Source organism: Zosterops lateralis (assembly GCF_965231275.1).
Source record: "Zosterops lateralis genome assembly, chromosome: 1".
NCBI classification, from domain to species: domain Eukaryota; kingdom Metazoa; phylum Chordata; class Aves; order Passeriformes; family Zosteropidae; genus Zosterops; species Zosterops lateralis.
Window position 1 is genome coordinate 124,016,534 of NC_139762.1, and position 16,904 is coordinate 124,033,437.

A 16,904-nucleotide genomic window follows, 5' to 3' on the forward strand; every position below is an offset into this window, starting at 1 on the left:
AGCTGGACCATCATTTGCCTCTAGAGGAACAGAAACTTGGATGAGCACCAAATTATGGCAGACCCAACGTCTCATTTGCCAGCAAATCATCTGTATCAGAAATTACTTTAAATGACAATACTAAAATTGAATTTGTCCCATGTTTAACATGCACATTAAAAGGAAATCCTTCAATGCCATTCACTGAGGCTCAGATGCAGGGAGCCAAACGATCCTGTGGTCATGGCCACAGCCCACCCTCAGCAATACCCCTGACTTTGATAACCTGCAAATGCTGTGCAGTCAAGGAGGAACTTCTCCCTCAAAAACTCTCAACTTTCCAGGTGTTCTAGTTTCATGGGTCTCTGATGCACAGTTACTGAGAGTGCTACAACAGCTTGGACTACAAGAGAATTTGTCACTTTACCATGACTTAATTTTAATTTCACAGCAAGGCCCTACCCAAAGCCATGCTGGAGCCTCCTGAAGCCTTCAGCAACGCATAGGTTCCCTTGAATGACCCTCAGGAAAAAGAACACAGTGGCAGCAGAATGTGGACCTGAGGCTGGGTGAGTTTTGCAGAGCTTTCAGCAAAGTCACTGCTCTAACAAAGCAACCTCCTGAGAGCCCACTGTGAACCTAAACACTGAATTTCTCATTCAATTCATCAGAATGCAAGTGCAGTGTGAACAACTCCACCAAGGCAAAGACAGAATTAGCCTCATCACACATGCAGCAGCATATGCCTCTTTCAACATGCACTGCAAAATAGATACTGAATGGAAAACAGATGATTTTTTACTTCCTATTCTGTCTACTGGTAAAAAAAAAAATCTCAAAATCCTGCATATCTTCATGCAAATTACGGTATTGCAAAGATAAATATCAAAGTTATGCAAGATTCTAGATAAGTAGAAAGACTTAAAAGAACAAGGAAGAAATAAAAACACCTACAAAACCTCCAAAGACAAAAAATAAACAACAGTTTATTTGTGTTCCCAGGAAAGTCCAAAGCCAAATATTAGCATTTTCTTCTGGAGGCAACTTTCTATGTATTGAGAGCCAGCTTAAATAAACGGCTGGCTTTTCTTCTCTGAATATTTGGAGAGTCTGCAATTTTCTTTCCTCTTTGAGAAAATAAACATGAAAAACAATGCAGGAACAACTTCACACAGGAGGAGTAAAGAAATTCAAATACCTAATTATAATTATAAATGAATTTTTAGCCATGCAAAATACGTATGAAATTTTGTCAGGTGGAATGTTTGCCAGCCACTCTTCCAAGCAATAATCACAGAAATCTACCTTTGTCACCTCCTTGTTGATATCCTTTCCCCACGCTTCATTTATGCATTTTATGGGGCTTTTAAGTTTTTATTCCCATATTTCTTAGTCCTACCTGAGCCCATTCCCTGCTACATCCCCGGCTTCTTCTTTGGCATCCCAAAATCTCAGCAGAGGACTTGGTGGTATCTAACACTAGAGGTTCAGTCTCCAGTCAGCTCTAAGCTGCAGTAATTTTTTCTACTCTGTAAAGCCTGAAGGGATAGGACTTTTCCTTCCTTGCTAAATAGTAAACATTCCCCTTCCAGTAGGTAAACAAATTATCTTCTGTTGTTTGTAAAGTCACTCAAACAATTCTCTTGTTTACCTTTATACATGTATTTGTGCTATCCCTAGTCTAGCTCAGGGAACTGAGCCGAAGGTGGTGCAGCTGACATATAGCAGGCAGGAGTAAACATGTACTGAACATTTACAGGAGTAAATGCCTGAACACCCAGAGAAACCTCTGCCCAGCAAAGTACAGAAACAGTCATTCTGAAGTCTGAGTTTGGGCTAAGACAGCGGCAGCAAACTGGATCTCAAGACAGTAAGTATCTTGAGTAAGCAAATTAATTTTACTCATCAACTCAGCACAGAAACACTGGTTTCTGCCTCCAGGGAAGGGTGGAACATGTACTCATAAATGACTGTTTATTCAGATCAACACTACCGCTGTATAAATTCCCCACCACCACCACCATACATGAGGTATTTCATGATCAAAGTATTGAAATCAACACTGCCAAAGCAACATTATTTGAGCAGTCAAGTTAAGCGCAGGTACGTTTGAAGGATCAGAACTTAATGAGGTTTTTTGGTTGTATTTTTGGCGTGAATACAACAAACATTTTAACACAGATGACTGTCCATGCGAAGTACAGAGGTCTGCTCATGCAATTAGCATCTACAAGCACAAATAACTATTTGTAAGAATCAAACAAGTAATTCAACATTATTAGCTTATTTCATAAATAGACCAATTACTTCTGAAATAGCTGCTTTCTTAAACTACATGGCTGATACGTAATCTGTTAACCTTCATTTACCAGTTTTCATTTAAATGAATCCTACAAATCTGACCCAACTTCATTAAAACCAACAAATGCTGCACAAATTTTTACACATGGAACTCAACGCATCCAAATGAAAACCAGTTTAACTGCTGACAAAAAGGCTGAGAGCAAACTAGTACCTCTATCTTGGTCATCACAACCTGAACTGTGTGATGTGCATCAGCATACACCTTAGAAAATGTAAAGACTGCTAACTCGTAGAGTCCTGCTGAAAATGTGAACACATCCACTGCTCACACTACTTTGTTTAAAAGCTGGTTCTAAATTTATCAAATACAGTTTGAAACTGACAGTGACTGAAATGTTTTGCACTACTATGTCACTTCCTAAGAAAGCTGATGTTAGAAATATTTCCCAGATGTGGGTTAAGATTTCCAAATGAATAGAGAGAACAAGTGAAAGCAGGAGAGGTGGGCTCCTGACCAGAAGCCACTGACGGTCTGCATTAAACAGCATTTGCCCAGGATGTGTCAAACAAGAGACTTGAAGCTGGGTTCCTATTGCTACAGGAAAGTGCCTGGCCAAAGTACACTTGGCTGCTCTGGCAGGAGTTTCTCCCCATATTGTTTCATTAATGTTTCCAAAAGGTCCAGTTTTGCTTCTGTATGAAAAAAACTCCAACCCTGCAAGTTTCAGCTTTTTTTGCACCAAAATAAACTGGGCACCAAACCCTTTGCACCAAAATAAACTGTGGGGTTTGACCAGCCACAGCCACAGACAACCAGACTTCCAGTGCACCTCCTGAACTATCAATGCACAACAGAAACTTCATATGAACTTTTCGTAACATTTTATAAAAAAACTTACCTAAATATCTCCTCCAAACTCTGATTAGTATCTCCCATACTTAGATTATTTTTGGTTTTTTCTGTGCATTTTCCACATTCAGAAACATTTTTTATGGTTTAGGGTTTTTTATGGCATCAATAAGCTACATGAGGAATGGGACAGACAAAACAAAAATGTAACACAAAAGGTCCCTAAAATATGCTGTAATGTTGTCATCAACAGACAGTAACTACAAAAATATCATGGAAATAATACAGGCAATAAATTGAAGCTATGTGAATATTTATTTTTATTTCCAAGACAACTCTTGAAATTATGAGATCAATTTGGCCTTGTTTTTCTCTCATCACTTTTCAAACTTGTCAGAAGGAAGTGTAAAAACACTGCAATCAATATTCTTTCTCTTGCTACCCTGGATTAATAGATTTATGTTAATTGCAGACATCTACATAAAAATACCTCTTTCTATTCTTCTTTCACAGGACTTTTACTGAGGATAAAATTCTGACGACACAAATAAAGTAAAAAGAAAATTGTTACTTTATTTTTTTAAGGCAAAACTTAGCCTGTAGCACATTTTCAGCAAATGTCATGAAAAGGTCTGATTGCTTCCAAAGGCTTTGATTTTGCTATCCTGCAGCAAGTCCTGACTGAAACAAGTGACCTTGGGGAGACTCTGAGGGAATGGGGATCACTCATCTTAGAAACAGTCTCCTCACATCAGACATGCTTTTTCATACTCTATTTACTTCCAGGCTGGACTGCATGAAGTATCAAATCTCTGCAGCTCCAGCTAATGGGATGGGAGTTATCAGCTCCTCAAAGGCTCACACATCTCAGCTGTGGACAGCACAGCAGGGCAGTTGCTCCCCCTGAGACCTGCTGGGTCCCGTGGGGTGGTGCTCGACTTCACCTTGGCTCTCTGAAGAACATCCAACAGGGAAATAACAGAAAGACAACTTGCCAGCATTGATCACCCACAGCTTTCAGACAGGGAGAGAAACAGCAGAAGAGGCCTTAGTCAACGGATGGGGATTTTGCAGCATTTGACATTTCTTTCAACAGCATGAACTAAGACCCAGTAAGCATCAAGTGAAGAATGAGTTGCTTGTCCTGGCTAAGCACTGAGCTTAGATAGTGGGATAGAAACTAACAAGGAAAATCCCTGAAAATGCAGCATATGTTGACATTTTCCAGCATGCACTGACCTTTCCAGTACCATTACACTTGGCTTTGCAGCACAATTACAGTTTCAGCTCTACATATCGATAAGATCCTCATTATCTGAATTCCATTAAAATCTTTACACTTCTCAAAAGAACAGAGAAAAAGATCTGTCTGAAACAATATTCAGTTCAGCAACACCAGAAAGACCCCCACTCAGCTGCTGGGGTTAATTGTTCACATCACTGCACTGTAACCTAGCCAGGTAAGTAGGGGAAGAGGCAGACAACTAATATGAGGATGATTCCCCATGACAGTGACAATAGTAGGTAGCTTAAAGAGCACAAAATACAATATTCAAAGACAGAACCTTGAAAATGACCCTTGCAATCACAAGCTCACCTGCAAACCAGAAATCATTTCTTAGTACATGAGAAGAGCTCAAGTTAATTTGCCACTCTGACCTCAGAACCCCATACTATCCCTTGCTTAAGTCAACTTACAGGGTTATAATGGCTAGTTTTGTTTCTAGCAAAGCTACAGACTTGCTTTCTTTCACTCCTCCTCCTCCACTTATTTCATATGCAAAGGTAATGCATTTTATTAGAGAAATAAGGAAGATCTGCATTAAGTCATGTCTGCTTCAGAACTCAGTTGACTCCCCACCAGCTGGAATCTATTATTTGATTAAAAATGTTGTTGTGCCAGCTGCCATGCAGCACGTTTCACTAGTCTGATTCCAGGTGGAAATAAATCCATACTGAAAATGAAGTCTAGCATGAATCAGCCTGTTCTCAATACTAATGCATACCTGAGGAAAAAAAAAGCATTAAAAAAACCCCACAAGCCCAGCCTTCCTAGGCCTGGCCACCCCTATCTCTAAAGCAGGTGTTCAGTGGGGAAAAATTTCAAATTTCACATATTATAAGGTAGTAATTTCATAAAGCAATGTCTTAATTATACTCTCAGGTTTGTTTTTAAAGTGATCTTTCTTACCATAAAAACAAACCTAACTCCTCTTTCAACAGAACCAGTCCTGAAATTAAAGACAGTTGCTGAGTTAAAAAAAATTAAAAGCTTTTGTATCTCCCTGATACAGTTAAGTATTTACTAGTGGAGGGTAATTATTAGAGAATATGTCCAGAGTAAAAAATAATTTATAGTTAAGTCTGTTACTGCTAATTCAGTTAGAATGAGAGACTGTATTGGGCAAAAAGCCCATTTAATTCGAGGGGGATTTCTGCCTCATGTGGGCTACAGGAATACATGCCAGGAGTATCTACTGTGAATAGGCACTGAAAATGTTGCTTAGCTTCTTGCAGTGAAAGAACATTAAAAGCTTTAAGGCAATTATTTGCAAAGGCATACTTACAAGGCCTCTCAACAGAAACACAGCAATGGCATATTGATAGGTCTGATTCTTACCATTCTCTTTTTCTGTTACCTCACAGCAAGTTGCAGACTACAGCTTCAGTAGCTCTGAAAAAAGTCCATTGTTAGCCCTGAAGAAAGTTTATATTCAATGGATGTTTGCAGCTTTCTCTGTTCAATGGATTGTCATAAAGTTAAAAAGTTAAAAGTTTTTTGATGGCTTCAGACAAGATACAGTCTCTTAATATGCAGACAAAAACAAGCAGTGGTAAGGCTGAAGGCCACAACCCATTCCTGGTGATGACAAGGCAGAGAGAGTGCTCAATATTTTATTTAGAGGAACTAGGTAAATATCATGTGGATATTTCACTGATTAAAGTGATAAACAACAGTCAATCTAAATTCCCAACTGGCAGTTATGCCATGTATAAAATAGCTCAAAAGAATACAGTAGGCTTTAGTCACAGCACTGAACATAACTGAGGGGTCAAATCACTGCTGACCCAAGCTGCTGTGAGTTGATATTTGCTTAAGCTGAATGGAGGCTCTGAGCAGGGCAGAGAGTACCCAGTGTGAGCACTGCAGAAAGTGCCATTGTGATGGGCAGCCTTGCTGACAGTGTCAGCAGGGAAGTGGGTCCCTGCAGCTGGAGCCCCACAGGTACTGAATTCAACCCTGAACATGGATGCCCAATTCCAACCCTCCAGATAAACAAAAATAAATGAAATTTGTTGCATCTTAGAGATCTTCCTTTCAAATGTATTTTAATTCAGTTTGGGAAAGCTTGACCTCATACTTCTCATTTTGTGGGTTTAAATTATTTCCATTTCTAGACCAATTTTATGAATTCCTCAATAAGCAAGAAATGTATTATTTAATCTATCTTTAAAGACTGAGCTTTGTGTATTTTACCTTTTCATTCTACATCCTCTTTCACAGCAGTACAAAGTATCATAGTACACAGTACTTCAATCCACCACCACCAGATGAGTCAACTGGCCATGGGTGCATTCTGCTTGTCTGTCATGCAAAATGGACACACTCTCCATGCCAAAGACACGAGCTTCCAACAGTTCCTGCTTTGCTGAGAGAGAATAACAGCTCATCCAGAGATATCATGAAGAGGATTTACACTACTGCAAAGGAACTTTAGTTTCTCCTGGGAATACTTGTTTCAAAAGTGTCACAGATAGTGACATTTAAAATCATGATGCTTGTATATACATAAAAAAGCCACATATTGAGATTTAGCATGATTTCAGGAAGGGAGCCCTGCATAATAGGAGTACAAGTCCCAGATTTGCTAACAGAGGCGTTAAAAAAATTGATTCAACGGCAATTACAATATTCCTATCCCAAATAGTACCTAGAATTTTATCCCACCCTACACTGGCATGTATTGTGTGTGAGCCTTACATTTCAAAAAAAGGAAGCAAATGCTTTTAACAGCATACTACAGAATATACAATCTAGAGGAAGGTTATTAAGCCTCGATAAATATTTGCTAACTAAATATACTATTTCAATTAACATAACCCTTATTGAAATCAGAAAAGATATTGAAATTTAACTACATTTTAAGAAAATTACTGAGTAGTAACAGTTGCAAGATGTTTTATGTAAAAAAATAATGCATTTATATATTTCTATCTACATTTCAATACCACAGGTGTAAAATCCTCGGTAAATGTTGCAGGCAAGGAGGAACCTTTTGTGATTCCAGAGTAAAACCACCCAAATCTGTACAGGCTGATGCTCTCCCAGGAGATGGGGCAACACACAGAGCCCATAATCCTGCCAAACACATGTGCCTGAATGTGGCAAAACCCACACTGCCCTGAAAACACAGCTCCTGATGATACAGTCCTGCCTGAGCCTGCCCCTCCAGCCCAGGCACACACCATACCCTCAGTGCAGCTGAAGGCTCCTATATCACTAATTTTCTGAGCATTGCCAGCCCCTAGGATTGTGTTCCCTTTCTTCCATAATCTGTAAGGCAAAACATCACCACCACAGGAGACCTGAGAAAGTGTGAGGATTAAACTGGTAATGTAGGTTCTGGCAAAGAGCTCCTACAGATGCCTGGGAAAACACTGAGTAAATGTCCCATCCATAGTTAAACCTCCATTTTCCAAGCTCCTGATGTGCAGCAGTGCTGAACATACATCTGCAAATGGAAGCTCCAAGAGATGTGAAATACTAAGGAATGCCACAAGCCCTTCTTTTCTTATAAAAAGAGATATTTGTATTTCAGCACAGATATTTCATAATTATTAGAAATCTTTGAGAAAACTCCTTATTAAGGACATATGCCATCATTCTTCACCTTTACCATATGATAACATTTGTTTTCCCAACATGGTGCTGTAAAAAAGTCTGTGACAGTTGTGGAGCACTGAGCCATCAGTCACATTCTCTCCACTGTGTTATGGCAACATGGAATCACAGAATGATAGAATGGCCTGGGTCAGAAAGGACCTTAAAGATTCTATAGTGCCAACCCCCTGCCATGGGCAGGGACCACTGTCACTCCACCAGGCTGCTCAGAACCCCATCCAATATGGCCTTGGACACTTCCAGGGATGGGGCATCCACAACTTCTCTGGGCAACCTGTTTCAGTGTCTCACCCCCACAGTAAAGAATTTTTTCCTGATATCTAATCTAAACTTAATCTCTTCCAGTTCAAAGCTGTTCCCCCTTGTCCTGCCACTATGTACTCATGTAAAAAAATCCCTCTGCATCATTTTTGCAGCCTCCCTTAAGGTACTGGAAGGCCACAATTAAGTCACACTGAAGCCTTCTCTTTTACAAGCTGAGCAATCCCAATTCTCTCAGCTGCTCCTCCTAGGAAAGGTGCTTCATCTCCCTAATCAGCTTGGTGGTCCTTGTACTGGGGACCTCATCTAGCAGTCCCAGTCAGGGTAGAAGAACACTGAGGGCTGTGCTCAGTGAGAACAAAACCAGATAATTCTCACCTGGAAAGCCACATTTAAACATTAAAAAAACCCTTCCAGTAAGTGGATATGGATTGTTGACAAGAAAGTAGGAGGAAACAAAGAGACCACATCAGTCAATACAAGAGGTAGTGGCTGTAACACATCACTAACCTACTTTTTTTTTTTTTTTCCCCAAGGGATTATGGCAGAGGAGACTCTAAGAAGGGATTTAAAAGGAGAAAATGAGGTTAAGTGTGTTGATGTCTGTCCACAGCTCATCCTTAACTTCAGTGTAGCAATAAATAAAGCCTGCAGATGCTGTTTTGAATACACAGCAGGTCAGTGACAAAGGTGGTGTTGCAAATGAACTGGAGAGCTGTGTGGACGGATGGGCCAGAAGGGCTTTGGATATGAAATCAGACTGCTTCTTTCTACCATTATAGACAGAAATATATGAACATTACAGAAACACTCACAAGAAAACAAATTTCTTTTAACAGAAGGTTTGAACATGGTAAAAGTTACATAAGCTATGTGTGGACCATGCTTGACAGTAGACTGAAGGACGGCATTGCTTCATGGCCACAGGCATCCCTAGGGCTGGATCCTAAATGTGTCTCAGTCACAGACATCTCTGGAGGAAAAAGAACACCTTATTCAACAACTTTCATGGTTAATTTTTTAAGATTAGGACATCATTAACTATGTTTGCTGTTGTAAGGAGTTACTATCTTCTAATGACTCCTAAAATATCTATACATAACGGCTGGAAACTTCTGCATTCCGTAACTAATTTGGTCTTCTACAGACTGATTTACAAATGTACTTGCTATTTAATTGTGTTAGAAAATATTTAAGGTAATATTTTTTTATTACCGCCTTAGCTCAGCCATTTACCAAGTTAAAAGAGCTGTGGCTAAGGGACCCATTTGAGCTCAGCAGCAAATCTTGGTCTTAAAACACATTTGCCTCTCAGCAGATGATAGTCTCAACAGGAGTGCAGCCTTTTATCCAAATGACCCATGAGATGGACTAGTGTTTGCCATCCTCTCAGTACATCTCTGAAAATACCTGTTTGTCTGGTAAGGGTTGGTGTTTTACCAAAGATACGTTGAAATTAGGTAAATTATTGCAACTTTAGGTAAATTACTGAAACAAGAAGGTAAAAAATAGAAAACGGCAGCAGACATCATCTTCCCATACAATCCCTTTTTAACAGTGGTTTACAAATGAACCACTTTTCATTAAAGGTTCCAGCAAAGCATCAGAGGAAACCAATTTTAGGAACGCAACAATATCACAAAGTTAAGAAAATCCTTTCTGCTGTGCTGCACTGCATTCATGCAAGCCCTAACAACACAACACCTGTTGACTATCTGTGATTATTTTGCTTAGTGTCCTTCATTGTGTCCTTTAAAAACTACTAATCAGCACCTGAAAGAAAGCCAGGAGGTAACATACTAGCTAGCCATGTATCACTGCCACAAACTGACTGGAAAAGCACACCAGTTGGAGTCCCAGCATCCTGATAACACGAATACTGTGCCACCTCCAGCCCAGTTTTTCATCCATTGTGAGGGATTCCACCAAGCAGAGCCTGGCTCAGGGAGACCAGCAGTGCTTTCCAGGCTCTGTGGGACACAGGGATGACATTTCCTCTGACTCCAAAGCAGATGCTATGCTCATGTGAAGACACAGCTGCCCAGAAAGGAACTCGGCATGTGTGTGTCAGCCTGAAACTGAACTCCACCCCACAACTGGGTCCTTACACTCACACTACAACATCCTGTAAGGTTTTTAGAAGCCACAACTCACCATACAATAAAATAAGCCTGCAAAATATGTTAAATGAACCATGTCCTAAGAGTAGCCACTTCTCTGCAGTGACCAGAGCTGGACCTTGGGCGAGCAGCTCTGGCGCACACATCATCTGCCTGAGTGTCCTGAAGAGCACTCCAGGCTGGTGAAGCAGAAAATGTGTGCATTCATCTCTTAGTGCTTCATCTGGGCTGGGTACTCCTCTGCTGTCAAAAGCCAAGAGTTATGCTCCTGATAACAGTAAGGACAGGAGTAAATCAAGAAAAGAATTCAGAGAAGCAGAGAAATGCAGTTGAGCTTTTGATGAACAAACCTCATTAACTGACTGGCTATCAGCTATCCAAATAGATTAAAAGAATTATTATTAGAGCTGTAGTTTAACAGTTTGGAAAAGTGACATTTAAAAGTCACTACATAACACTGTCACCTGTAATGCTATGCTGTAAATTTGTTATTTAAAATCTACTTGTAAATACAAAGCAACTCTTGCAAGTTATTGGCTCCATTCAAAAGTACTGGTAAGAGCAAATAAAAATGCATCCTTTTTGGGGAAATTAAGTATTCTTATGACTTCGTGTTCTCATCAGATAGCAATCTTTAAAAATATGCCCATTGCAATGTGTACAATAGCCTAGAAAAATGCTGGGTTTACTAAACTTCTTCAGATTGAGTCAACTGAAATTAGGTTTTCAAATTGATGAAAGACAGGAATAGTCAACAACAGTAATGCTTTCCCAATGCCATCATATGTCAGAACACTATATGTGAAAGTTCATACATTTGATTTCCTAGAGGACACCACTTTTCCCTTCTTTTTAAAACCATACCATTTCCTGGGGAAAAAATACAAACGTGTGCATGTTTCAGACACTCTTACTTGTTGTGGATGGACTCAGACTATGCTGTCCCAATTGAGTGATTTAAAATTGGATTTATTATGATTCTTCATGATTGTAGAGGTCAAAGCCTTCCCCAGGGAAAACAACTATAAGGTGTTCTGCAGACCAGTTTAAGGAGTACATATGAATTTCTTAGCTTCACAAGGTTAATGTGTGTCTTGGTTTCACTGTAAGTAACACAACCTTCTTACTAACCACAAGAAAGACAATAATTTTCATGTCTATAGAGTAGAAATGAATTATTTTCTCACATTTCCCCTCCCCCCTCAAAATATGCAAAGCAAATTTTGAAATTCCCAATTCAATATATATCAAAGAAGAAAAAGGTTCAAAGTCAAGCCCTAGAAAGTCAAGAAATGCCAGAACAAATTTAGATCAGCTCCCTTGTGCTTGTACATCAAGATGAAATATTTAATTACACGATGACATGCTATTTTTTGACTGCATTATCTGTGTTTTAAAGAACAAGAAACAAATTCCATAGTGGCCTGATTGGACAAGATGTTTAGATGTTCACTGCATTTCAAATATAATACTTCAGTAGTTATTTATTTTATTGAGAGAGGTATAAAATCAGATTAAAATTTTCCTAAGGTTACCTGATAGGTTGGGGTTTTTTTCCAGTAGAAGAAACATTATTGAAAATAAAATATATCTGCCACCAGCAAATACTACTTGATAGTATGCTGTGATCTAGTTTTGAATGAACAAAACCAGAACAAATCTCATTTGGCCTGATTTTTTTTCAAACAGGTCTATCACAATGACTAACTTCTCAAAATATTTCAAATTGCATTCTAAAAATACCAGCTATTTATTATTTTACTCTGCTGTACAGACATCAGTCTAACACTCAATCAGAGTAAGTGGTGATGAATCATGCACATTTTAGGAATGTCTTGGCTCTCTGAACAACGTTTGGGTTCTGAATCTTTATTGACAGAAATATCTTACTTCCAACAGAAATTTACATACAAATGTGCAAATCAGTGCTAGGGCAGCAAGCCTGTGTTATGGCTAAGAGGTGCCTGAGCTTGGCTAGCTGCCTTCAGTGCCTACTTCCACCTTGCCTTGGATAATTGGAATAAAGATGAATGAAAATTTAGGCCTGCAGTTTTAATAGTAACTATTTGTTATTTAAATTCCCCGTTCCACACTAAATGATTGCAAGACTGTGTGCTCAGAATTAAAAGGCTGCTCTTTAGCATCAGCACATTGATTTCTTGGGGTCCTTGCAAAGCTTTTCACATTGTTTCTGGGCTACAGCTCTACACCCCTCTAACTGCCTGTCAGACATCATTTCTGCTTTATGAATAAATAATATGATGCCCAGGGGAAACGCTGGGCTAAGACAAAAAAATCAATATGTGTCTAGCACGTATTAGGCAGTTGCTCAGCTGAAGTCTGTCTCAAATATGTGGAGTAATTTTAATAACAAAACAAATTCTTTCTACACTGAGCTTAAAAGAGGGTTATTAAGAAAGCACTACCACTATACCACTCTGTATCCTATTTGAAGATTAATAATACTGCTCTCCTAGAATGTGAATAAATATTCTGATTGCAAAGTATTTGGTCGATCATTTGTCTACAAATTTCAAACATTCATGCTACAGAAAAATGGTAGCAAGTGATTTTTTTTATTCTGTTCCTCTTGGAGTGGTGCTGGTGCACATCTGCGTGGCAAAGCTGTTATTACAACTGACTTGTTTGTTATTTTAAAAACATCTTCCAAAATCGCCTCTCTTTTTTTTTTTCTCCAGAGGACCCGGGATCAAAAGTGAAACAAAAGCAGGGTAAATTAATCATTCATGCAGCTCTGTAATCATCTTAGTCGTTCCTGCAACGTAAGCCTGTTCCTGCAGTCACTGCAGCTCCTGGTTCAGTCCCCATCAGGCCCAGATGCAAACCCGTCACAGGAATATTTGAATCACTCTACTTCTACAGGACCTGCCTAAATAAACAGGCCTAACTGCTGTCAGGGGGCAGTTCTTAAATTCCTTTGCATTAAGCCCAAGAAGGGCTGATTATGTTAACTGTACCATACAGGAAGCACCATTGTAGGAACCGCTGCCCACTTGCTCTCCCACAGCTTATTGAATTTGGAGAAGCTTGACTCCTACACTCCTTCCTTCCTTCTTTCCATGTGCTCTTCATCACCAGGAAAGCTTGGGCTGTGCCAGGCAGCAGCCTTCAGCCCCTGCTGATAGCACATCACTCCCCCTCCCAGTTCACTGATGGCCAGCTGGGCTGAAGTCTCACCCATCCTCACCTCCTCAAAAATGTTGCCTTCCCATCATGTTGCTTGAAAACACAGACCTCCTGCTGGAAAACGAGTAGGAGATGGATAGGTTATTTTGGGACAAGGGGCAAGCTGCCAGTGCTCCTAGGAGTCCTCATGAAAGCCACAGGCACCCCAGGTTCACCAGCACAGCCAGACAAACTGCAAAGAGGTAAAGACAAACTAGCAAGCTGCAGTCAGACCTATGGATGACTCTGAGATCCCTGACTCTAAGTCACCAACATTCAGCCCATGGACATTGCTCTCAAAGGGGGTTATTTCACCCCCCTGCTGTTATCCAAACCTTTTAGGGCAGATCTTCCCCATGGGAGCTTGCTGACAAGACAGCTCCTCCTGTTACATTCAGTATAATGAAAAGCACCAACTTCATGTATTTATGACCCTTTCAGACTGAGGAGCTGCAGCTGAGTGCCCTTGCCTGAGGGTGCTTACTCCTGCAGGAGAGGCAGCCATCTGGAAGGGCAACCTGAAGGAATCAGTGGGAAAACCTGACATCTCAGGCAGAGAAATCTGCAGATGTGCAGAAGCTACTACTGATGGTGGCAGAGGGACAAGGTGTCACACCAGCCAACATAGTGGAGCCCATTACCATCAACACTGATAGAAAAGGCTTTTGCCAACTCAAAGAAAGTGAAATGATAAAGACAAGAAAAGGGGATATCTAAGAACGAACAAACAAACAAAAAAGAAGCAAACAAAAGCCCCCCAACAAACTCAACCTATAAAAAAGCCCATTAACAAACAAAAAAGCCCCACACTCACTCCTCAAAACCTGCACAGGCAAAAAGGAGAAGCCTGAAGCCAAATTCAGGATTTCTATTAATGGATTTCTATTAATTTTAAATACCTACAAAGCCCAATGCCTGGGTGCTTGGTGCAAAACAGCCAGAAAGGAAACGGAAAGCAGAACAGTAATTGCCAACACATGCAAGCTGTCAGAGCTGTAAGCACCAAACCATGTATCCTGTGCAAAGTCACTCTGAGAGAAGCACCCCTTCATCCCTCCTCACTGCCCTTCATGCCCAGGTCCCTGGCAGCACTCCCATGCCAGCAAGCCCTCTTCAGCTGGCACCTGGCTCACACATTTTCCTTCAACCACTGGCCTAAACCTCTGCCATGCCAACATCAGGCCAGACAGCAGAGCAGAGACACTGGGAACACGGGCAGACCAGTGTGAGCCCAGTTGTGGCCACCACAAATGTGGAACAAACCAGTCCCGCATGTTCTTTGCAAGACGTAAGTTACAGGAGATGCCCTACCAACACCTCTGCTGTCCTGCTATAGAGACCTACCCGAGAGACCCCACCTTGCTCTTCACCCCTCACATGTCCCTCACCTCCCTACCACACTGTATGTGTGTTAGAAGCCATTCCTGTGGTTCTAAAAAAATGACTGCACAATATGTATTTCTGCCAGTCCTCAGGAGACAGGACCACTTGACCATGGAGACCTGACTCATGACCACTTGACTCACACATTCTTATCCTTTCAGTGCTATTTAAATGAATAATTAAGCTTCCTAAAACTGATACTGGCTGTAACCTCTCGATGTTGCCTTTGAAAGCCATAGGAACCTCAGGGAGGAACCTCTCAGTCAAACACCAGACCTGTCTGTGTGTGCAGTGCTTGGAGATGTGGTTCCTGACAGCCTGAACAGAGTCCTCAGTTCAGTGACCTCCTTTATCACCTGTCACCCTTGCCTTCTCCACCTCCATCTGAAAGTACTCCAAACCATACCCATCAAGTGACCCATAGAAGGATCATTTAGGTTTTTTTCACACAGCACAAAATCTGCCAGGCTAAAGATTGATACTATTTCACCACCAACACAGCTGGTTGAAAATGGATCCTGTCATCACCTTCTAGCCTTGCTCACAGCCAAACAGCTGTTTTTGGCCTGTACTATAAATCAGAGAAGTATATTCAGATTTCTGAAGATTTCTGAAAGACCCTAGAACCCAAATAAAACTTTTTTTTTTTTTTTTCTAGCTCTAAGGTTCCCAGCTTTTAACTGAGATGATAATGCTCTGGACCTAGAGTTGCCCTCAGATGGCACTGTGTTGCTGTCTAATGCTGATGGAGTATTACACGGCATGATAATATCTGTTCACAAGTTCTGATTTCCTCTGCAAGAGTTCAGATTATGCAGGTCCCTCAGACACGCTTCAGAGTCATCAACACATTTTTATTGCAAAAAGAATTTTGCAATAAAATTTCTCTTCTCAACAGAGAAGAGAGAGAAAACCCTCAGCTTGCAGATGTGTTTCATTTCCTGATCTAAGTATCTTTCACTGAAAATGAGAGTTCAGAAGTAAAATGCTTCATCTTTGACAGATTTAAAAGCAACTATAACAGACCTCTAGCTTCCACAATGTGAGACACCAGAAGCACAAAGGGTAATAAATTGATTTTACATTAATTTTATCTCTAAGGTGTTTGTACAAGCTCATGGATTTCTATACTCATTTTAAAGACAACTACTCCCAAGAAGCAATGATTCCATAAACCATATTTATGTTGTATTTATTTATGCCTCTCTCATGAGCTCAAAATCTGGAACTGAAGCATCTCTGTCCTCCATAAAGGTAAGAAAAAGAGACAGAGAGGGACTCAGAGTATTCACACAAACTCATACAGCCAGTCACTGTAGCTTAGGAGGCGCCTGGTCAGCCAAGTTGTGGTAACCAAGTATGTTATCAGAGAAGTGCACTCCATTTTGCAAAGGAAAAGTTAAACCTGTCTAGGCTTAAAAAAGTTAAGCTTGTCTGAACAATCCGACTTTTCTTTAGGAAAAGCTGGGAACATGCAGCAGGTCAGTCAGGCACTGTGGGGTTACCCTGAAAGGCTTTGTTTGCAATACTATCAATATGCACTAAGTGAAGACCACCTGCTTGGCATGCAGTAGCAAAGCACTGATTCCTCGTAAAGTTTCAAGGCTCTTACTGTATTGAGAAAGGGACTCGAAATCTTCCCGGTATTTCTCAACTCAGGCACAAATTGTGTGCATTACATACAGTCAAGTCCAGTCTGGTACCACATCACTCACTAGTAACAGCCACAGTAAGGGCTGGGACACTTGGAATTAAAATTAACTTCAGTCTTTGAAATTTACCTTTTGCCAGAGGTTGAGAGACATTATTTAAGAGGCAACCCAACATAAATTTGGTATGGCCTAAATCGCATCATTCCTGCATTAAATGAATGTAAGCAGCCTGCCTACTGAAGGCTGGATGCTGTTGGTCTCCACAC

At 40.4% G+C, this 16,904-nt stretch overlaps 1 protein-coding gene across 4 annotated transcripts in view; it reads right to left on the reverse strand.

Moving 5' to 3' along the window:
• LOC310914403 (uncharacterized protein) overlaps positions 1-16,904 on the reverse strand; it is a 63,835-nt gene that overhangs the window by 20,076 nt on the left and 26,855 nt on the right. Inside the window, exon 3 of one of the 4 annotated variants that reach the window (XM_083870521.1) lies at positions 13,742-13,796. The exons of the other annotated variants lie outside the window; for them this stretch is intronic. Within the exon in view, the coding sequence (XP_083726647.1) occupies positions 13,776-13,796 (21 nt within the window). The 3' untranslated portion in view covers positions 13,742-13,775. Of the gene's footprint in view, positions 1-13,741; positions 13,797-16,904 lie in introns of those variants that run through there. 4 annotated transcript variants of the gene reach the window in all.